Source organism: Ipomoea triloba, chromosome 4, assembly GCF_003576645.1.
Source record: "Ipomoea triloba cultivar NCNSP0323 chromosome 4, ASM357664v1".
Classification (NCBI taxonomy): Eukaryota; Viridiplantae; Streptophyta; class Magnoliopsida; order Solanales; family Convolvulaceae; genus Ipomoea; species Ipomoea triloba.
In genome coordinates, this window is record NC_044919.1 from 4,374,271 (window position 1) to 4,398,020 (window position 23,750).

General features: G+C 34.9%; 3 protein-coding genes and 1 long non-coding RNA gene across 4 annotated transcripts; 2 read left to right on the forward strand and 2 right to left on the reverse strand.

Annotated features, from left to right (window-relative positions):
- The first annotated feature begins 1,414 nt into the window (after positions 1-1,414).
- On the forward strand, positions 1,415-3,141 carry LOC116017557 (cell number regulator 8). Its single transcript, XM_031258166.1, has 3 exons — positions 1,415-1,910; positions 2,364-2,566; positions 2,695-3,141. The coding sequence occupies exons 1-3, from the start codon at positions 1,610-1,612 to the stop codon at positions 2,926-2,928; spliced, it is 738 nt and encodes a 245-aa protein (XP_031114026.1). The 5' UTR covers positions 1,415-1,609; the 3' UTR covers positions 2,929-3,141.
- A 278-nt stretch (positions 3,142-3,419) lies between these two features.
- Positions 3,420-5,299, reverse strand: LOC116017558 (DNA-binding protein S1FA-like). Its single transcript, XM_031258168.1, has 2 exons — positions 5,134-5,299; positions 3,420-3,793 (listed from the first exon to the last, which is right to left on the reverse strand). The coding sequence occupies exons 1-2, from the start codon at positions 5,167-5,169 to the stop codon at positions 3,584-3,586; spliced, it is 246 nt and encodes an 81-aa protein (XP_031114028.1). The 5' UTR covers positions 5,170-5,299; the 3' UTR covers positions 3,420-3,583.
- A 9,873-nt stretch (positions 5,300-15,172) lies between these two features.
- Positions 15,173-17,755, reverse strand: LOC116016874 (L-type lectin-domain containing receptor kinase VIII.1-like). The gene is made up of 2 exons (XM_031257312.1): positions 16,397-17,755; positions 15,173-16,315 (listed from the first exon to the last, which is right to left on the reverse strand). Exons 1-2 carry the CDS (start codon positions 17,615-17,617, stop codon positions 15,410-15,412), a joined length of 2,127 nt encoding a protein of 708 aa, XP_031113172.1. The 5' UTR covers positions 17,618-17,755; the 3' UTR covers positions 15,173-15,409.
- Positions 17,756-17,823: 68 nt separating this feature from the next.
- LOC116016875 lies at positions 17,824-18,408 on the forward strand. The gene is made up of 2 exons (XR_004097804.1): positions 17,824-17,997; positions 18,083-18,408. It is a non-coding gene; the product is annotated as an uncharacterized LOC116016875 (long non-coding RNA).
- The last annotated feature ends 5,342 nt before the right edge of the window (positions 18,409-23,750 follow it).

Sequence of the window (23,750 nt, forward strand, 5' to 3'; positions counted from 1 at the left end):
TAGTATATAGTTATTTAATAAAAATAAAAGCTAACAAAAATACTCATTTTGATGTGTTTTGATATTGTTATTTGGGAGATTTTTTTTTAAGGTATTACTAACTCTGTTGCAATGTAGTATTTGTTGTATTTGTTCATAACTACTTTCTCAACCTACTGAAGTACAAAAAGTCAATACCGTCTCCATTAAGACTCGAACTCACAACCTCTCATATGGGAGGCGTTTTTAAAATCCTTTTCTTATGCTTGACTCTCTTTCTCTAAGTCTTCATCTCTTTGAGTGGTGTCAAATGAGTAGACCAATCTCTCATTGCATGGTTACTATTTAGTCTATATCAAAGAGTTTTTTTTTTTTTTTTTAAATAACTTTTGGCTTCACGACTATTGGACAATTTCTACATTTGGCGCCTTACTATTAATTTTTTCACATTTGGTCTCATGACTTTTAAAACCTTGCTACATTTAATCCTCCGACCTATTTTTTATCTTTATTTTTATTATTGGTGGCCAAATTTTTTAGTTGAAAATTTTCATAAAAACAACAAGTTTATGATTCAATATAAGTCACTTACTATTATGCACTCAAGTTCAATAACATAAAGATACAAATTTGATCATCAATGATAAAAATTAGTCATGAAGATCAAATGTGACAATGTTTTAAAAATTGTAAGATCAAATGTGAAAAGTAATAGTTTGAAGCTAAATGTGAAAATAGTCCACTAGTTGTGCGACTAAAAGTGAGAAAAACTCATATATCATGCAATATTGGATTGACCTATATAGTATCGGGCTAAATAGTAAAAATTTTCTCAACCCAACTTGTAATCCAAAAAATTAAGAAAATAAAGTTTTTACTCTTTTTTCTTTCAATTTTTTAATTCATAATTATTACACGTTAAATTAAAATAATTACTATTTTATAATAAGTAACTTTATAATAGATTTATTTCAAAAAAAAAAAAAACGAAATGATCCAAATAAAAAAATAGTTTCCTAACTTTTAACCAATACTTAATTGTATTTGTTTCATCTTATAAGATTCAAATGCTATAAAAAAAAAAATTTAAAGAAAAAAAGAAAAACAAGAAATGGATCAAATTGGAACGATGCATATAAATTGTTGGGTCAAGAACGAAAGAGTAATTCAGTAAAAGGGGTTATTAGTATTATTAATAAGAACTATAAGGGTTGAAATCTAGATTGATTTTTTGTTTTTATTTTATCATTTATTAGTTTTTTTTTGAAAATTATCATTTATTAGTTAATTAAGATTATAAAATAATTTTTATATTGATCACATTTTTAAATAGCGACCATGAACTTTCTTGTAATTTGATTTCTTTTAAATGAATTTAAGTCTCAAAATTTTGTGATGATAGACGTCATGACCGCCCGAGCTTCACGTTAGGCACGGTCTGTACCTAAACAAAACAGAGTTACGTTCTTGACAGAAAGACAGATCTTTGAGGTTGTCCCTTTCTCTGAATCTCCTGTACATAACATTCATATATATCTTTTACACCTCTTAGATCTATCGACTTTTTTCAATACCCGTTACATTCCTTAGATTATATATATATTTGTATTCCTCGAAAACTGTTGTTTCAATGGCCAAATTTGAAGATTCAGGTCAACCTGAAGAAAACAATGACCGTAAATCATCCGTGTCGGCGGCTCGTTCTTCTTCATCTTCGGAGGAGGAGGAGAAACCTTCGACAGCCACCGTATTGGCGGCTCCAGCTCCTCCACCCACGGCGGATAAGCAACCTCCGGCGGCTGTTCCGATGGGTCTCCCCATGGGTCACGGCGTGATGGGTGAGGCGGTTTTGCGTCGGGCCGAGTGGGATACGCCCCTCTGCGCTTGTCTTGGGAGAAATGATGAATTCTGCAGCAGCGATATTGAAGTTTGTGAGTTTTTTTTTTTTTTTTTTTAACACAATATCTCCCATGTTCTTTATTGGATCAAATACGATTTGTTCTAGCTCCCGTGCCTCCCAGAGCGAACGCGGTGGACCCTGTCCGTTTACGTTAAACGGACGGAGTAAGATTCGGTGAAATTTTTTTTTTTTTTTTTAAAATATGATTTGGTCTCTGGGTCCACCTGACTAACCCCATTTGCTTCTAGAGAAATCATTTGGGAATTGAAACCGGGTTCTCCCGGAAATTCTTCCCACAAAGAGACCTCACCTGTCACGTGAGTTAGGTCATTGAGTTTCTGTTATCCTTTTGAGCATTTTGAGCATATAATATATAAACATAAATGTGCAATTCAACTGCAAGCTTAAGCTTTTAGTTGGGATGGACGATGGACTTCCTGTATTTTAGCCCTTTTGCCATGCTGAGAATCATGGTTATGATCAGGTGTATTGGGAGGTGTGGCTCCTTGTGTGCTCTATGGAAGCAATGTCGAGAGGATTGTACCTGCTCCCGGCACTTTCTCAGCTCACTGCTTGCCTTACACGGCATTATACCTGATTGGGGATTCATGTTTTGGTTGGAATTGCCTGGCTCCCTGGTTCTCGTTTCGTAGCCGTACAGCTATCCGCCGCAAGTTTAATTTGGAGGTACATTATCGCCTCCTCCTTTAATCCCTCGACATTGTTGAACATATAATATGCAATCTAACTATAAGCTTAGACTTTTAGTTGAGATGAATCACATGCTTCTATTGACATATTAGTTTGATTAACAGGGAGGCTGCGAGACAATGGCCAGATCATTTGGACGCTCCCCTGAGTTTCTTGAGGATGAGTTGAAACGCGAACAGTACGAATCTGCTTGCGACCTTGCAACTCATGTGATTTGTCACCCTTGTGCCATCTGCCAGGAAGGTCGCCAAGTTCGTCGCAGAATTCCTCATCCTGGATTTAATACGCAGCAAATCCTGGTCATGCTCCCGCCCAGGGAGCAGACAATGGGACGTTAAAACGCCCGTCACCAAATACTGTATGTGCTGGAGTCCATTACACTTCTTACTTGCTTCTGTATTTATGCTGGAGTCCATCACACTTCTTGCTTGCTTCTGTATATATCTCCCTGTGGATCTGTCACTGTATGCCCTGAACTTTTGATTAATGAATGATGTAAAGTATGGTTTTGACCTCTTTCATGGCCAATATACAATTTTTTTTTATGACAAGGAAAATCCACAGTCACTACTCAAGAGTGTGTGTTGGGTAAACTACACTTTTTGACTCTAGCCAGCAAATGAGGGGTAAATCAGCCTAAGTTATCCATAGCTAATCAACTCAAAACAAAGAAGGTCTGTTGTAGGTTACTAAGTTAACGACCTGACCAATTTGGCTGGAGTTGGCTCTGGCCAGTATAATTTAGGTTGTAATGGCTGGAGGCCTGGAGTTGGCCCCTGGCAAGTATAATTTAGGTTGTAATAGTAGTATGCTAGAAGCAAATCAAGAATGGAAAACAAAGAAAACACATTTTTCTTCAACTCAAGCTAAGTTCTGTCCAAAGTGATAAGAAAAAGGCAGTATTTGTTCATCAAAAAAAGGGAAAATAAGTTGATAGATTCACACAGCCACTGAAAATCAAAATGGACTACTCCCTGGGCTTCTGTTGCATATCTATTCTCCTGGTGCTGAAACGCCTTGTTTCAGTCTTTCCTTCTTCATCTTCTTCTTGGAGACTGGCTTCTTTTTCTTTGCAGGGAGGGTTTTCTGTGCATACATGTAGAGGAAGTAATTTCCGATGAGGAATGCCAAAACGAGCCCGCCAACGAGAAGTAAGACAATCAGTCCTGGGTTGAATCCTTTAACGTCCTGGGGCACATTTCCCTGCATGTCCAACAGATGAACAAGATCACATTCTGTAGCAATTCCATATAACAACATATGTAACATAATGGTTCATAACCAAAAAGAAAAACAAAAGTTATCTGCAAAGAGTAAATCTACACTCCGAAAAATGTGCACCCATAGAGTTGGGGCCTGGGGGCTTATTAAAACAGCACATTCTTTTCCATAATAGTTAGTGAGAGATGTTGGCTAATGGGGCTTCCGAGTATGTTATTAAATGTCAAGAAGACGAGAAACAACATTAGGATAGGAAGATTGGGTATTGCACATTAGCAAAACAAAAGAAAAACTCAAGATGAAACCAAATTCCTTAGCGTGTATAAGGATCTCTCTCGAATTGAGTAAATCATGATGAGTAGTTCATTTGAGTGTTGGACCTTGCCTGCCAAGTCCTTTCAGTTTAGCAAAACAATATGTGCATAAAAAAATCAGGGTGAGCACATAATACTAGCAATTTCCACAAACACATAAGCAACTAAAACAAAAACATTGAGCCAAACTATTAGAAACGCAGCTCAATTGATTCCTGGGTGGTAGATTGTGAGCAAGGGCAAGAAACAAGCATTCCAAGAGATGATAATTTACAATCTGCTTTATTTGGAATGGCAGTTTCACAAAATTTTCATAAGAGTTAAAAAAATTTGTTGCTGCCAACATATTAAAGGAAATTAGCTCTTTGTATTGTCTAAAACCAACACTAAACATCACTGGGTGCAAAAAAAATCCAGAACTTTTAATTAGCATTAGCATCATTAAAGATGAGTAATCAAGTCTTGCGTGACCCGAATTTTGTCCAATTTGATTGATTTCCAAAACAAAAAGGGGATTTTGCTCGGTTTAATTCATCCTAATAAGCAGTACCAATACAAGAAAGCAGAATTCCAAATCCTCCAAGAAAAAGCTCACTAAATCTAACAACCAAACCATTAAAACTTGCAACTTGTTTTATATGAAGTAAACTTCTAAACTCCTATTCTACTAAAAAAACAGAGTTAATCGAAATTAAATCTTCAAACTCATTCAGTTTTCAATGGCTTCCAATATACAGGTCTGAATTTCCTTCCTCTCAGTAATTTTATTAAGCAATCAACTTATTTTCTGCAAATTTCTACATGTTCACACTACATGAATAAATCGGAGTCGAATTAACGATGCACATTGATACATCAACACACACACACACACACACGGAGTCCATACGTATATCAGTCCGTACGCAAGAGAATTGAAGATCAAATGAAGAATTCCAGAATTGGAATAGAATTATTGCAAATGGAAGGAAATTAAAAACGGAGGTGAGAAATGTGCTGAATCGTTACCATTCTGTCATCTCCGAAATCGCCTTCGTGATCCATGGCTGAGAGGAAACCGAGCTGACCTGATCTCCGAGCACAGTCTCGCCGTCGCTTATGGAAAGGACCGCGATTTCGACGACTTCAACACGCGGAAAACTAGAAACCGCGGCGTTTATGGCACTTCAAACAAGGACACTCATTTTTTTTTCCGACCGCAATTAATGGCTGAATTAATGATATTACATAATTGCCACTAAAGTCAACAATAATTACAAAGCCCGAAATGTGACTCTGAATAAAAGCTGGGTTTCTCTTAGGCCCAATTATAGTCTTGAACCCCGCTGAGTTTAAAGCCCACTTTTGTGCCCCACAATCCTTGTACCCAGTCGTTATATCGTGAACCATGGTTTAAAAACTGTCGTGTATATAAAATGAAACTAAATATGTTACACAAACATAGCTACTTTACACATAAAGGCGCGGACGAGTGTCGTTTCTTTTCATTAAAAGAGACGACACCGGTTTGGACCATGGTCCACAGTATAATTTGCGCCTTATACCATGGACCCAGGGTTCACTATGCATTATGCACCCTGATACATATGCATGTGTTTTATGTTATGAGCTTTTGTATCTTGTGTCATGAAATTATGTATGTTAAGAGTATGAATTCTGTACCTAAAACAAATTAGTAGTTGTGTCTTTGTTACAAATTTGTATGTCTTGTGTTGTGAAATACTGTGCCTATGAGCACAAATTTTGTATCTAAATCATATTTAAAAAATATATATATATATATATACAACATGTGTATATATATCTTGTGTTGTAATTTATTATATCTTGTGTTATGAAATTATGTACAACAACATATATTCCTTGAAACATTACTCTTTTTAATTTTTCTTGAAGTAGACAAGTAGTAAATCTCATCTAATACAAAAATAAATATTGAAAATTAAACTGTTTCGTAAATTTTTATTCCTTTACGTCAAGTTGTCAATAGTTTTGATTAAACACATGTTATTCCTTCATATCAAATCATCCACATCTTTTTCGTACATAAAAGATAGGATGCGATATGTACTTCGATCATTTTTTGCCCTCTTGGAATTTTAATTAATGTTTTTATCATAGAAAAACTAGATTATTGTTTGGTAATAGGGTCCAAAACAATGAAAAGAAAGTTAGAAGTAACTACTCACAAATAACATATTATATATTTAAAAAACGTGTAAAATTTGAGGGGGGAAGAATGCAATTTCTATCTTCCTGTTACCATCTGATAAAAATCATATCCTGAAACGGTCCAAACTCTAAGCATGTGATTCTTAATTGTACACATTATATTTCTTGGTAGCAAAGAACATACAATGTGTTCAGATCATATCACTGTTCCTACAATGTAACATCACTTCTCATGGGGACTTCATTGTCTGCATGCATGCATGTGTGACCGAGACATGCCAGAGTAGGGATGTTGGGATAGTAATTTAATTTCTCCATAACTTTGTGGGGATATCTAATTCCCACTTCAAAAGAACGGGTATAGAGAGTTGTATTAATTCTTCGTCGAGAACGGGGACTGGGATTAGAAATTCCTCCTCGCTTTATTCTGCACTGTCTCCCGGTGTGTATATACAAACACACTTAAATACTAGACTAACATTTGAATTTGGTTGTTGAAATTTAAAATTTATTATTTATATATTAAAATTTGTTCTAAACTATTAATTTGACAATATAATTAATCGGATGATGAGATTCCCAATAGTCCATCTTGCACATTAAGGCCCAGTTTGGTATATGATTGTTAGCTGTTAGCTAATTGGCATGGGTTAGAGGATATAACTAGTTAATAATATTGGCTGATTATAGAAATGTGCTTGGTAAATTAGCTGTTACATGATAGTTGTTTGATATAATTTCTTATCTCAAAATGCTAATTGAAAAAATTGTTTTGAGCAACTTTTTGAATTTTAGCATTTTAGAGTTACAAAAAAAAAATTAACAAAACACTTATATTGATTTTTTAACCAATTTGATCAAATAGCTAATAATGGTCAAATAAATTAAAATTAGTTGATCGGTTAACTATTTTATCAACCAGGAGCTAAGAAAAATTGATGTAACTCAGAGGTAAGTGTAGTATTACCATTTTAGACGTTGGGCTGCTTTATAAGTGTCAAATAATTGTTTTCAAAATAATAATAATAATAATAATAAGGGTGTGTTTGGAAAGCAGGAAAATGTTTTCTGGAAAATGAGTCATTTTCCCAAAAATAACTTCATTTCCGGTGTTTGGATGTATTCTGGAAAACTGTTTTTGTGTGTTTGGTTCATTTTCCAAAAAATGAACAAGAAAATGATTTTTTTTAAAGAGAACAAATTAACAAAAAGAAAACACAACAAATTAATAACAAATTAACAAAAAAAAAAAAACACAACAAATTAACAAACCAAAAAAAAAAAAAAAAACAAAAACCTACACAGTCGACGGCTGGTTTCGCGAAACCAGTTGGACTGGTTTCGCAAAACCAGTCCGACTGGACAACAATCGCCGACTGGTTTGCGAAACCAGTAGCCGACTGGTCTCCAGTCGGCGGAAACCAGTCGGCGACTGGTTCGAAACCAAAGAGGATGAACATCAGAAGAACGGGACACCTGAAGAAGACGCAAATGAGACGAGCAAAGTTCCGGAAAATGACTTCCGAAAAAAATATCCCGGAAGTTATTTTCCGGAAAAAAGACCTCCTTTTCCGTTGACTCCATTTTCTCTTCACTTGCCAAACACTGAAAACCCGGAAAATGATTTCCGGAAATCATTTTCCGGGTTCCCAAACACACCCTAAGTGTCAAATAATTTGCACGTGAAGCTCATACACACTGCATAGAAGAACGGATTAAACCTCACTTTTTCAGTCTCCCAGTAAGATTCCTGTAACATAATCTGTCTAGCAGGTACAACGTAAAACGTACAAAAGTTAACGTTAACTATATAAATAAACGATAAGTTTATTAATTAGGTAAGATTAACACTAACTGCAACTACAAAATTTGAGGTGCAATGAATACTGTTATACTGACATTTATTATTAAATTACAGTTAAGGGTGAATAACGACAATTGTTGGATCTGATCTAGGATTTGAGACTTGGTCGGTGTCATTGATGAACATGAATCGCCGCATATATTTTCCATACATATTATATGTTATGGTAAATACAATCGTGTAAGTAATACAATAACTACAATGTTTTAAGATTTCTATTTGACTCTATATAAGGGCAATCTTAGCGAAGTTAATTGGATAATTAGTTTGGTATTGACCTGACATATTGATCTTCTCGGTTTGAACTGGTCAACTATGAGCAATCCAGCCTAATTTATTTTATTATGGTTTTTTGTCTACTAAAGTTACCAGGCATGCTTCAGTCCAAATGCACATTCAAATAGTAATTGTAAACTTTTTCATAAATCAACATCACATATTAATATATTATATGCTTTAGTTATTTTTGTGTTTGCTTGGAAGTTTGATTTACTTTGTTTCTAAGTGGGAAAACAATGGTCCGAGGATTAGGTTGCCACGTTATGGCAAGTACTAAAGGGGTTCGTAGCAAGCCAATGCCAACAAAATATAGGATCTAGCAATGGGGTACAATTATACAAAAAGTTATGACATTCCTATAAAGCTAAAACAAGTAGAGTCCAAGCAAACCATAGGAGATTAGGAGTTTGTATAGACAATTAGGCATGTGCCTCTTGTACATGAATATAAGAAAAAAAAAAAGTGAATTTGACATTTCAATGGTTAACTATTAGTGATTTTAAACTTTGATTATTATAGGTGAACAAATATTACCCACATTATTCATTTTAAATTGTTGTGATTTTAACTTTTCTGTTAACCATTTGAAAATGTTAATGTTAGGTTAGATTTAAGAAATTAGAGACATGGTATTTTGTAACAATACACACTAAGTAGAAAAACTCTATTAGATTTGGCATATGATTGTTTTTTTAATCAAGACTCACCACAAAATTAAGGAAATAATAGAGATATAAATATTATAAAAACACAAGATTTTGCAACAAGACGCTAAGTAGCTTGAACCATTTCAATCTCCAATAAGGTTATTAATTTCAGTCGCGGTTATTAATTTCAGTCCTGCACAAATTACAATAAGAACTAAATGCTTTGATTCATATTTTGATGCCTCTCCTTAGGAACGGTTAATTGTCTCGCCGTACATTCTGGCATTGAAAACTGTGTCTACCCAACTTTCGCAAGGTGGCTGACCTTATCATCGTTGAATCGCTCACATCAAACATCACACAAACTAGTCATGCCTATCTTCAATTCTACCCCCAACTCCCTCCTTTGAGCCAAACTAACTTCTAACCCTCTTGGACAATCAAACTCGGTTTGAAGAAATCACATACTCTGTATTATTTAATTTGAACTTGTGGTGCACATGTTTTTATAACTCTAAAAAGGTTTCTTCAAATTGTTAGTAAAAAATACTAAAAGTTAATACAATTTAAAATAATTAAAAGTGATATTTGTTCACTTAAAAAAAATGAAGGACTAAAATAACTAAATTAGACATGTACAGATTTCAAATTCGAAAAGTGAAGTCTCAATCAACCTAGTGATAGCAATTAAAAGCACAAAATTAAATCACACTCCCTTTTATTTTCCCTTCTTAAACTTATATGTTATGTTCACCACCTAACTATTCCCCATAATGAAAGCTAATGATGCAATGTTACTATGGTAGCCTTAATATCAAGAATATGATATAGTTTGGTAGCAGAAAAGTCCAAGGAAAAGAAAGGTGGAATAATGTTGTCAGATATTATATAGAGGTATCATGCAACTCATTAATGGAAAAAATGGAGCATGCCAATACTTGGACAATGATGGGATGTGGCTCCATCATCAATGCAATTTCTTTTATCTTTTCACTTTTTGCATTACCCAAAATTTCTGACTCCGTCTAACTATATCTTGAACGGCATTAACCCGCTTNAAAAAAAAAAAAACACAACAAATTAACAAACCAAAAAAAAAAAAAAAAACTAAAACCTACACAGTCGACGGCTGGTTTCGCGAAACCAGTTGGACTGGTTTCGCAAAACCAGTCCGACTGGACAACAATCGCCGACTGGTTTGCGAAACCAGTAGCCGACTGGTCTCCAGTCGGCGGAAACCAGTCGGCGACTGGTTCGAAACCAAAGAGGATGAACATCAGAAGAACGGGACACCTGAAGAAGACGCAAATGAGACGAGCAAAGTTCCGGAAAATGACTTCCGAAAAAAATATCCCGGAAGTTATTTTCCGGAAAAAAGACCTCCTTTTCCGTTGACTCCATTTTCTCTTCACTTGCCAAACACTGAAAACCCGGAAAATGATTTCCGGAAATCATTTTCCGGGTTCCCAAACACACCCTAAGTGTCAAATAATTTGCACGTGAAGCTCATACACACTGCATAGAAGAACGGATTAAACCTCACTTTTTCAGTCTCCCAGTAAGATTCCTGTAACATAATCTGTCTAGCAGGTACAACGTAAAACGTACAAAAGTTAACGTTAACTATATAAATAAACGATAAGTTTATTAATTAGGTAAGATTAACACTAACTGCAACTACAAAATTTGAGGTGCAATGAATACTGTTATACTGACATTTATTATTAAATTACAGTTAAGGGTGAATAACGACAATTGTTGGATCTGATCTAGGATTTGAGACTTGGTCGGTGTCATTGATGAACATGAATCGCCGCATATATTTTCCATACATATTATATGTTATGGTAAATACAATCGTGTAAGTAATACAATAACTACAATGTTTTAAGATTTCTATTTGACTCTATATAAGGGCAATCTTAGCGAAGTTAATTGGATAATTAGTTTGGTATTGACCTGACATATTGATCTTCTCGGTTTGAACTGGTCAACTATGAGCAATCCAGCCTAATTTATTTTATTATGGTTTTTTGTCTACTAAAGTTACCAGGCATGCTTCAGTCCAAATGCACATTCAAATAGTAATTGTAAACTTTTTCATAAATCAACATCACATATTAATATATTATATGCTTTAGTTATTTTTGTGTTTGCTTGGAAGTTTGATTTACTTTGTTTCTAAGTGGGAAAACAATGGTCCGAGGATTAGGTTGCCACGTTATGGCAAGTACTAAAGGGGTTCGTAGCAAGCCAATGCCAACAAAATATAGGATCTAGCAATGGGGTACAATTATACAAAAAGTTATGACATTCCTATAAAGCTAAAACAAGTAGAGTCCAAGCAAACCATAGGAGATTAGGAGTTTGTATAGACAATTAGGCATGTGCCTCTTGTACATGAATATAAGAAAAAAAAAAAGTGAATTTGACATTTCAATGGTTAACTATTAGTGATTTTAAACTTTGATTATTATAGGTGAACAAATATTACCCACATTATTCATTTTAAATTGTTGTGATTTTAACTTTTCTGTTAACCATTTGAAAATGTTAATGTTAGGTTAGATTTAAGAAATTAGAGACATGGTATTTTGTAACAATACACACTAAGTAGAAAAACTCTATTAGATTTGGCATATGATTGTTTTTTTAATCAAGACTCACCACAAAATTAAGGAAATAATAGAGATATAAATATTATAAAAACACAAGATTTTGCAACAAGACGCTAAGTAGCTTGAACCATTTCAATCTCCAATAAGGTTATTAATTTCAGTCGCGGTTATTAATTTCAGTCCTGCACAAATTACAATAAGAACTAAATGCTTTGATTCATATTTTGATGCCTCTCCTTAGGAACGGTTAATTGTCTCGCCGTACATTCTGGCATTGAAAACTGTGTCTACCCAACTTTCGCAAGGTGGCTGACCTTATCATCGTTGAATCGCTCACATCAAACATCACACAAACTAGTCATGCCTATCTTCAATTCTACCCCCAACTCCCTCCTTTGAGCCAAACTAACTTCTAACCCTCTTGGACAATCAAACTCGGTTTGAAGAAATCACATACTCTGTATTATTTAATTTGAACTTGTGGTGCACATGTTTTTATAACTCTAAAAAGGTTTCTTCAAATTGTTAGTAAAAAATACTAAAAGTTAATACAATTTAAAATAATTAAAAGTGATATTTGTTCACTTAAAAAAAATGAAGGACTAAAATAACTAAATTAGACATGTACAGATTTCAAATTCGAAAAGTGAAGTCTCAATCAACCTAGTGATAGCAATTAAAAGCACAAAATTAAATCACACTCCCTTTTATTTTCCCTTCTTAAACTTATATGTTATGTTCACCACCTAACTATTCCCCATAATGAAAGCTAATGATGCAATGTTACTATGGTAGCCTTAATATCAAGAATATGATATAGTTTGGTAGCAGAAAAGTCCAAGGAAAAGAAAGGTGGAATAATGTTGTCAGATATTATATAGAGGTATCATGCAACTCATTAATGGAAAAAATGGAGCATGCCAATACTTGGACAATGATGGGATGTGGCTCCATCATCAATGCAATTTCTTTTATCTTTTCACTTTTTGCATTACCCAAAATTTCTGACTCCGTCTAACTATATCTTGAACGGCATTAACCCGCTTCCAATTAATATAATTCAGCTTTGAGACTCAACATCAAACTGAACACTTCTGCGCACAAGGAGTTCATCCCAACCTCAAAAGTAACCTCTAATGTCCTTGACAATGATCGAACTTCACCTTAATGCGAGAAGTATGTATTAAATAAGACTTCTCATCCATGGATCAACAACAAAGTCAAATTTCTTCTTTATTTAATATGGAGCTAGAAGACATGGCCAAGCAGAGATGAGGTTGCACCATGTCAACAAGTTAGGTGTAAACTTGTACTCATGTGCCTCAACTAGACCACATAGATCCAATACTGTCCAACTTTGTGATCTTCCAACACACTCCACCATCCATGCTTTTTTATAATTATATTTGACTTTATACTCTTTAGAAGTGCCAATGAGAATTCTATCAAGTTGGTAAACCTTGAGGTTATGAAATCAATTTTACTCTTCTTAATTTCAGTTTTACTCATTAAATTTTAAAATTTATACTTTTACTACATGGCTTACCCTTTCGGTGTAATTTCTAATAATATGCCACTAGACCAAGAGGATTTTTTTTTTTAAATAGTGAAAGTTATTGAAAATTGATGGGATTGGTGCTTTGACAACTTTGCCCCTAAAGTAGATACATAATGTGAACTTGGGGGTCATTCCCAGCTAAATTGGTCGAACAGTTAGCTTATTAGTAACCACAAGGTTTTAATTTTGACTCATTGTGAAAGTTGTAAGTCTTATTGGTTTGATTTAATTAGTATATGGACAACTTATGTTGGTTTAACTCCTTGTAATCCTTTGTCGACTAGGGTCACAAGGCAAGTTTTACCCATAACGCACATTCAGATAACCACTACAAACTTTTTAGTAAATCAAAGATCGTTAACTCATAGCCTAGACGGTGTATGCAGATTAATTTCAATAGCGCCCCTACGGGGTGGTGAGGGTTGCAACGAAACGTTTTCCATTACAAACCAAAACTTAATAACCATGTAATGACGCTTTAATGAAAACATGTTAGGGTTTAAGTAAAAGGGGAAAAAGATGAAGTTTGAACTAAGTGCCAATGCCAAGTCAATTATGTGTTGGTAGTGACTATCTAACCTCTTCCAATAGATTAATGGAGGGTCAAATTTGTGTAATTAGACAAGGAGTTTAGCTAATCTGTCAGTATTTAATTAATCTTAATACTTTGTCCAGTCGGCAATGACAGAAAGCAACCCAACTTAGAGATGCAAACTGAAAAGTCCACATCTGGGGAACACTGTACAATATAATGGAAATAAATAAGGCAATGTTGAAAGTGGTTGAAAAATGATAGTGAAATGCACCATACCTTAATTGTTTCTTTTTGTTTGATTATCCATATAAAGCAGACACTGTTAATGAGCATAACGTCTATTACAGTTACGTACCTGTTGATCATCATATATACATAGGGGATCTGTGTATTTTTTTTACTTAAATCTTCAACAATTGATGAACCTTGATGGGCCTCTGGGTGGTTGTGATCAGTTGGGTTACTCCACACAGTCGTTAGTGAAACTTGATCACTGGTCTTTCTTTCCAAACTTTATTTTTATGACCAATTGAGTTGTTCATGCGGACAAAAGCTGTTCTATATTTTGACTATGAAATGTCAGTGGGGAAAGCAACCATCCACCTCCCCACAATGACAGCCCACCCAAACAAATCCTAGAAAATGACTTTGATCCATTTTGATGTTTCTTTAATGCCCTAGGCTGATAATCCTATTGTATTTTATGTTTTTGTTTGTTAAGGATGCAATAATTGCAAGGGAGAATGACATATATATTTGATCATGATTTATACATATCACATGTAAATTTAATTTTTCAGATCGATACAACACTCCAATAGATTATGAATGACGATGGACTTGGGGCTGCAACTCCCTGAAGAGTCTCCAGAGAAGACTAGGTGGTGCTATCATGCCTCATACTGGTAATAGAAAAATCATAGTCCATGGGGACAAAAGTAATATTATTTTCCCCTAATTGTAATAATGGCAATACAAAAATCATAGTCTATGGGACCAAAACCAATATTTTATTCCAACTTGTGTCAGGTACCACCACTTCACTTGGAACTATGATTTTTTATTTATTTATTTATTTATTTTGGAAAAACTTGGAACTATGATATTCAGTGGAAAGTATACATATCTTGCCCACACTCATATTTCAATTAATTCTTGGTAACAGTAACAGATTGTGATAATTCAGTTAATTCATTTTGAATAACAGATTGTGGTAGTTCAGTTAATTCTTGTTCGCACAAATAATTCAATTAATTATTGAATGATAGATTATAATAGTTCATTCAGTTAATTCTTGAGTAACATATTGTAAACAAATATTAATATCTTGAGGCAAAAAACAATAACCGAAATGTACTCAGTAAACCCACCTGATGAGAATAACTTATCCTTATTTGCCATATAGGAATAGAATTTGTGAGTAAGCATAGTAAAACTCATCTACTAAACCCTATGTTCTCTGGGCATGAACATTAATGTTATTGTCTTGTTTGACACTTTACATACAACAACAATGATGAAGATGATAATAAATTAATGAATAATATGAACAAAAAGATGGGTTTCTTCTTCCTTCTTCTTCCAGGCTTTCTGGGTTAATAATAATAATAATTAGACTATATCCAATCCAGTAAAGCTGCTCTCAGAGGAGGAAGGGGAGAAGGCAATCATGCCATTCAAGTCAGAAACACTGTCCTGCAGAGTCATAAGAAGGTCCGAAGTGGTGAAATTCATGGAAGGTTTAGCTCTGGGCACCAATGGCACCTCCGCTTCCCCAACTAACATCTGCACCACTCCTCTCATGGAAGGTCTAGCCATGGGGTCGGGGTGAGAGCAAGCGAGCCCTACAAGAAGAACTCTCCTCATTTCCCCTTCCTCAAACTCCCCATTCAGCCGCGAATCCGCCGCCGAGAGCAATCTCCCTTCCCTGTGCAACCCCCACACCCATTCCACCAAATTCCCATTCCCCCTAGCCTTCTCAGCTTCCTTTTCAATTGGTCTTCGCCCGCTCGCGACCTCCAGAACCACCGCGCCGTAGCTGAACACGTCGGTTTTGTCCGTGGCGCGGCCGGTCAGGAGATATTCCGGCGCCAGGTACCCCATTGTTCCGGCCGCCACGGTGGCGTCCGGGGACTTATCGTGCTCCACTTGCCTGGCTAGCCCGAAATCGCTCAATCTTGCGTTGAAGGATTCATCTAACATTATATTGCTGGTTTTGATGTCTCTGTGGATTACTTGGTTTTCGCATTCTTGGTGTAGATATGCTAAAGCTGAAGCTACGCCTAACAAAATTTTTTGCCTGTGTGGCCATGGGAGAACCATTCTTGACTCGAATAAGGCCTTGTCTAAACTCCCATTGGACATAAGATCATAGACTAACAGAATTTCGCCTTTTTCATGGCACCAGCCTTGAAGGCGGACGAGATTTCTGTGGCGGAGTGTTCCTATTATGGATAGCTCTGACAGAAACTCTGTTTTCCCCTGTCCGTTGTGGCTGCACCGCTTCACAGCTACTACCTATTATAAAGTGAACTGTATTATTTAAGTAAACATATTGGAACACAATTATTCTTAACCACATGTATATTTTTAACAGACCTCGTTGTTTTCTGGCAATATGCCTTTGTAGACAGTGCCGAAGGCGCCGTGGCCGATGATTCGGGCGGAATCGAAGGATTTGGTGGCGGATTTGAGGCTCTTGTAGGTGAATTCCTTGGGCATTTTGATGATGTCGGAGGCTAAGATTTCGGAGGTTTTAACGTTCTTGAATTTCTTCGAGTATACCCAGATTAGGGCGAGTGCGGCGAATCCTAGGCAGAATGCGCCGGCGGTGACGACGCCGGCGACGGCGCCCGGGCCTTGTTTGCAGAGCTGGTTGTGGCATTTTCCGGCGGTTTTTGTGTGTGACGTGGTGGTGACGTTGCTCGACTCCGACGGCGGCATGGAAGGCGGCGGCGATGTTACGGAGTTCGCCGTCGGGTTCATTAGGCTGGTGGTTGGCGGCGGCGGCGGCGAGGTGGATTTGGGGCCCACGTCGAATGAGGAGGTGAAACTCCACCATTCGATGCTGTGGATCTCCGTGCTGCCCTGAGTCGACCCGGAGAATCCGACGAACATGAAATCGTTCACGTACTGGGCGAGATTTAGCGGGATGGATAAGAATGGGAGTTTCGGTTTGAGATTTGAGTAAGAAACGGAAATATTGAGTTGCTGAGTTAACCCGGAGTACTCGACCCACGAGTTGACCAGGTCGCCGCTTTTGAGATCCACGCCGGCGGATTCAAGATCCCCCACCTGAGCCGATACCATCGAGCTCAAATCCAACCCCACGTGGTTCCCGTTAACGTCGTTAAACTCCACGTCCATTATCGTATCAAACTCCACAGCGACGGCGCCGTTTTGCGTCCCCTTCGCGTCCATGATTCCCATGTACGCGCCGCCGTCCCCCACCGTCTCGTCCTCGGGGGTGATGATGAACGCCAGCCCGCCGCCGATGGACGACGGGTTCAAATTGGAAACCGAGAAGGAGAAAAATGTGGAAAAGCTGGCGGCGCCGCTCGATCCCGGCTGCCGGAATCTCACCGGCTTGGCGTACAACACCTTCCCGGCGCCGGAATTCGGCACCGGGAGGTCGCGCGTGAGCCGCACCGTGTTATTGCTCAAGTGGGCATCCCCCAACAGCTTCAAACTGCTCAGCGTCAAGGTTCCGAAATCAAATTCAGTGGCGCCGGCGCCGGCGGCGGTGGTGCCGGAGAACCAGCACAAGAGAATTAATCCCAATACAATGGGGCTAACAAAATCAACGGGAAATGACGTCATTGCTAGATTTCGCGACAACCCATCAGCGAAAAGCGCAAGACTTTGGCTGAAAGATAAGATTTTTGGGGGAGAAGATTCCAAAACTCACGAGAATTTAGAGAGAGAGAGAGAGAGAGGGAGAGGAGAAGAGAGGAAGAAAGGAAGGGGTGTGAATGAAGAAGAGAATCCTAAGCAATGGATTGAAGAAGACAGGTGGCTTGGGTTGAGGGCCACGTCGCCACGTGTTGGTTGTAACGGTAAAATTTTCCGATAAAGAAATCTTTGCGGTGTGAGTGTAGAACGTTGTTGGTTGTTGGTCAGACGTTTGGGCTTTGTCATCATTATCGACTACTACATACAGTCCTAGTCATTGGTGAACGTTGCACAACACTTTTTTACCGGTCACAACTTCACTCCTTTACCGTCTGTTTTTTCTTTTTTTTTTTTAATAAGTTTACAGTGGACTAATTCTAAACTATATTTCAGAAATGACCCAATAAGAGAGATTCGGAATATTAGGAGCACATCATTCAGGGTCCAAGAAGATAATTCGAGCAGCCCAAAAAGAGTCACAAACCTAAAGCCTATCTTCGGGGTCACAGTAATGGGCCTTGACTTAGTCTTGTGGCCCACCATGAGTTTAGCATGAGGTGGTTGTAATTAGTTTCTCCTTTTTATGAGGCGGTTAGGAGGCTAGTTAGTATAAAAGCACTTACCTATGTCCAATTAAGACACCATGTTCGAAGAATACTCTTTGTCTTGTTATTACACAAATCTCTCTTTATAATAGCATTACATTGACCTTAATACAAGAATTATCTCCGTAATTATCCATTTTGTCCTGTCACTACAATGTTTCTTGTTTAATTCTACCTTGTCATATCCTACAAACATATTCAGGTTTATTAATTGGGGCATCCGAGTTATTAAAATCCATAGATAAAGTAAATTGCTAGTCGCACAAATAATTACTCAATAATTTCTTATTGTTGACTTTCCACATAAAGTATTATATGATAAAGTCATTAAACAAAGTAAATTGTTAGTTGCCTAAACAATCTCTTAATAAATTGCTAGTTGTTCAAACAATCTCTCGATAATTCTTTACCGCTAGGTATTCGACCTTAGGCATTAATGTTAAGTACACGTTAATGATATGCCCGGATTAAAATGAGGTATTAATGTCAAGTACATACTAATAATAATTTTAAAAACTTACTTAACTGAGGAAAAAAAATATTTTATTTACAACGTACAAGTTCTATTCCATCATTAATATTATAGCTAATAGGAATAATAACTAATTCACATTCCTAGCCTTCGTATGATCTATTTATATTTGAGCATTGTTCTTAAGCAATAAAGTGCTCAAGTAGAACTATTGTTTCAAACTATGGTTGCTTTTCTTTGGGCTCAACCTCGACGGCTAAGATCTTTCTTTTTATCTATTTTTCTTGATAAGTCTCTATAGATTCCAAGTATGGGTCACATTACCGATATTCCCAACACTTCATTAATTTTTGTTTTGCATCTAATTTAATTTTGATACTAGAGTTATAGTTTATGTCTTTCGTATTAATTTAAAGTAGGATACAGTTCTCATTAGATTTTAACATACAATTTTTGTTTGTTAATTTATAGGGTAGACTCAATAGTTTAAGGTAATTTTTGAAATAAAACCGCCCAATAAAGCAATAATCATATGATCAAGAAAATGAAGTTCTCAAAAGCATGCAGCAATGAATTGAATTAGAAATGGATTATATTAATCCACTCCATATATATCCGGTCCATTATTAATTATGGATTAGCTTGTACACAATAGCCCAGAACAGTGACAATATTATATTGTTTAATAACATGCACGATCCCACGCCGGTTACACGTCCTGCCCCACCCTCGAAGGTGTTTGCTTGCAATCAAACTTTCTTCAACTTTGAGAATACACGAGTTTAATTATTTGTTTAAAAAAAAAAAAAAAACCAGCAATATAATATAAACCAAGCAGCATTTGCCATATTGACATGCATATTTTGACATGACAATAATGTTGGGACATTATTGATTGTTGAAAAAGTTAGGATAGTTAACATTTTAAATGGTTATTAGTTAAGTCAAAGTGAATTTGAATTCTCTTGAGATGCTGAATTTAATAGGTTATACACTAAAAATGGATAATAGATGAATGAGAAAATTGATTCTCAAAGACTGTTATGATAAATTGCATATAAAATTTCATATCGGACCAACATTATGATGACAAATCAATAGTAAATTTAACAATTTGACTAACAGAATTTAGCATCATTGTCAATTGAGGAGTGCATCAATCAAGGTCATTTCGAAAGAATTTTTGCAAACATGTCCCACGATGGTAGGATGCGTATAGAATTTTAACCATTTTATTGACCTATAAAAGAGACGGCACTGTGTATAGAGAGGCATCCAATTATGAGTAAAAAAATTACAAAATTCATATTGTAATCGTTCTATTGGCCTATAAATTAAAATGAATAGTACTATGTAAGAAGATGAATTCAATTCTAAGTAGAAATATATAGTTCGTATCGTCACCAATTATAAATTTACATTTTTCAATTATCAATCAAAGATAATACATGAGATCGAAACAGTATTAACTACTCAATCTAGTTGTCAAATCCCTTGTTAGTGCTATTGTAACATTTCATAATTTACCCTTTTTTTTTTGTTTTTCTGATTTGGGATTAAAAAAAAAAACCATCAATGTCAAATACAAACTGGCTTAAGGTAAATAGTAATGTTTTCTGTTGAAATGTCCTGCCGGTTCCACACATGAACATGATTAAGTCCACAAAAGACCTTATAAAGTGATTATATTTTATCTAATTGGCTGTCTAAAAAATTAACAGTGAAAAAGGAAATAATTTATTTTAAAGAAATTTATAAAGTCCATTTTCCAACCAAAAAAAAAAAACAATTTACTTTTCAAAAGGTAACAAAAAGCAAAATATTCCCTTGTATTGGTCCGACTTTTTGTGATCATTATCTAGTACTACAGTGGTCATTGGAGGAAAACATTTTTACCTTGTCCCCAGTATGACAATAGAAAACAAAAACAATAAAAAGAAGACATGAGAACAATATTAAAAAATATCTAAAAACATAATAAGTGTAAAGGAATGTTATACCCTTTATTTATATCCGTTTTTTCTGTTAAGTTTTTTTGTACATTATGCTATAAAAGTTGTACTTTACAATATATTAGACAAATATACCCCTACCGTTATAACTTCCGTTATCTTTTCTACTATTGTTACCATGCACATGCATCCACTATATATTTTCTTCAATAATAATAATATTAATATATACATATTATATATATATTGGAGTTATATGTTAGTTATTTTCTAAACTATAAATATAAAATTTATAAAAATATTTTACATTATTATTATTATTTACAATAATTTAAATATCAAAAATTTAAATAAATTTAAAATTTAATATAAAATATTAATATTGGGCACCTATTCTTTGCGCATCGCGCATAAGAAAAACTAGTATATATAATAAGTGTGTATTTAGTATTTACAAATATTTATCCTGTTAATATATATGAATATTAATTATTTATTAGTTTCTTTTCAGAAAACATAATTTTGATTTATTTTTTAAAAATAGGGAAATAAATATTTTATTATGTTTTATAAGTACGTTTTACTTTTTGAGAGGAAACACTTTTACATGAAAACTGTAATGTGAAAATGACGAATCTGTTTTTGTTGTGTAAAACTAAATTTATTATAATTTAGAAAAGTGTTAGCACATGTATGTTTTTAGAGAGGGGTTCAAAATATTTTCATGAAATTTGGAAGAGTGTGGACATATTTTTTAGAGTTTGAGGAGGATCTTGAGGAAGATGAAGATAAATATAGATGGTGATGCCAATCATTGTCTTTGACCATAGCTATTTATAGTGGAAAATAACATGATTTCATTAGTCTCATATTCTAGTAGTACTGCTAAGTTGATATCAGATTTGATCAATTTCTTAATTTAATAAAATTTGGACCACACGATTCAAATAAAATGCCCCAAACCCCCCACCCCCCATGATTTCATTAGTCTCCTATTTTGTTTCGGTCATTTAGAGGTTTGAATGAAATTATTTATAATTCATTTTTTTTATAATATCAAACTTAGTATTAGTATATAAAATTTATATATTTAGAAATTATATTAACAGTACTATTAAATTTAAAAATATTAATTTTTAAAATTATTTTTTAAAAAATAAAAATTTAATCTGACCAATTAATAGTATACATGACCAATAAAATGGACAAATGTACAAATGAACATATTAAATGAAAAGTGTCAAATTGATCCCTAAGTCCAATATCCAACAAATAATGTGATTAAATTTTCGAACTAAAAAAGTCTAGATGACTAGATGAGATTTCTTAAATTGAAAAACTAGAGCAATTAGATATTAATATTATCTATTCAACAGGTTACTGCTAATATGGTGCTAGCACGTAGCATCTCGAAGATTACGGGTACCCTATGTGTATTAGTTTTTTTTTTTTTTTTTAAATGTCACCAATCATCATTATCAGTTAGAGGTCATTTTTTGTTGACAATAGTCATGATTGTCCATTTCTAGATGTCAAAGAGGTCCATATTCAATGAATGTAACCGTATTTGATCAAGGCAACATGGCCACCTTCTCTCGGTTGATGACAAAGGCGGGTTAGCTACCTTTGAGATCTAGATCTAGACAGTCATGGTTGTTTTGTCCATTGACATATGACAAAACAATCGTCTGTTGTTATTGATGGTCGGTGGCTTTTAAAAATATAAAATAAAATTTAAGTTTTTTACTTTAAAAGGAATTATATGTTAGCCTAGTCGAGTAAATAATATTATGACCTAATTACACTCTATTACAATGCAGTATCTCTTATTGCCTCCACTAAGACTTGCCTCCACTAAGACTCAAACTCACCATCTCATGTTTGCCTCCACTGAGACTCGAACCCACTACCTTTCATATTAAGAGAAGGGTTTGATGCCACTGGACCACGAGGTCTTTGACATTTTTTCTTTTTAGTTAAAAAATCTAATTATATTACTCATGGGATTTAAGGGTCCATTTTATTGACATTTTTTTTCCTATATAAAATGAGTGTAGATCACATCATCACACTAATAAGATTCAAAGGCTCTCAAATCTGTAAGGGGCTCGCAAAGCAATGAAATCCAACTACCCATGAGATAGGTGTACATTATTGCCTTTCTATGATTCCCAAAAATAAAAAACCAATTCCAATTTATAAGCTAACAAATACGGGGTAGTAGACAAATTATATCATAAATCAGGATCGTAGGTTCTGGTAAAAAATTACATTCAAATTATGTGTATTTACCTAATTAATTATGTGCTTGTAAATAAATTGAAGACACATAATATATTAACTACATTCACAAAATATGTTAATTGCAAATACATAATATGTTAATTACATAGCATATTATGTGCATGCATTTAACATATTTTGAGTATATTATTAACATATATTATGTATCTTTAATTTATTTACAGGCACATAATTTATTAACTGAAAGCGTATAACATGTTAACTACATATATATAATTTTTGGATCAAAATTTTTAATGTAAGGTGAACCTTAGTCCATAATATAACAATTATTAATATCATGAACCATATTAACATTCAAATCACAACACAACCAACTAACAAGTGGTTATATTCACAATAACAACTTTCCCCATTGATCACTTGATACAAATTGTACCCAACTTCATCATCACATAATGCCAGAAACAAAAATGCTTAAAAGAAACTAAAATCATGTAAACAATAACCATCTTTGATTTATGAAAATGTCAAAATCGACAATCCTTAAAAGTACTTATGGTAAAATTCAGTTTATGACCCTAACCAGCAAATAATTACAAGGAAGTAAACTAACCTGCGCAGTCTATAACTATTGGTTCATTTTTAAAAATTTGTGATTATCAACCCAATTGTCTGACTAATTTGACTGGGATTGTCCAGTCGTAACAATCTCGATATAGCATGCATGACAGCTGCAGCCTCTGTCCCACCTCTGCAACTTTTTGCTACCAATCACAGTTTCTTAG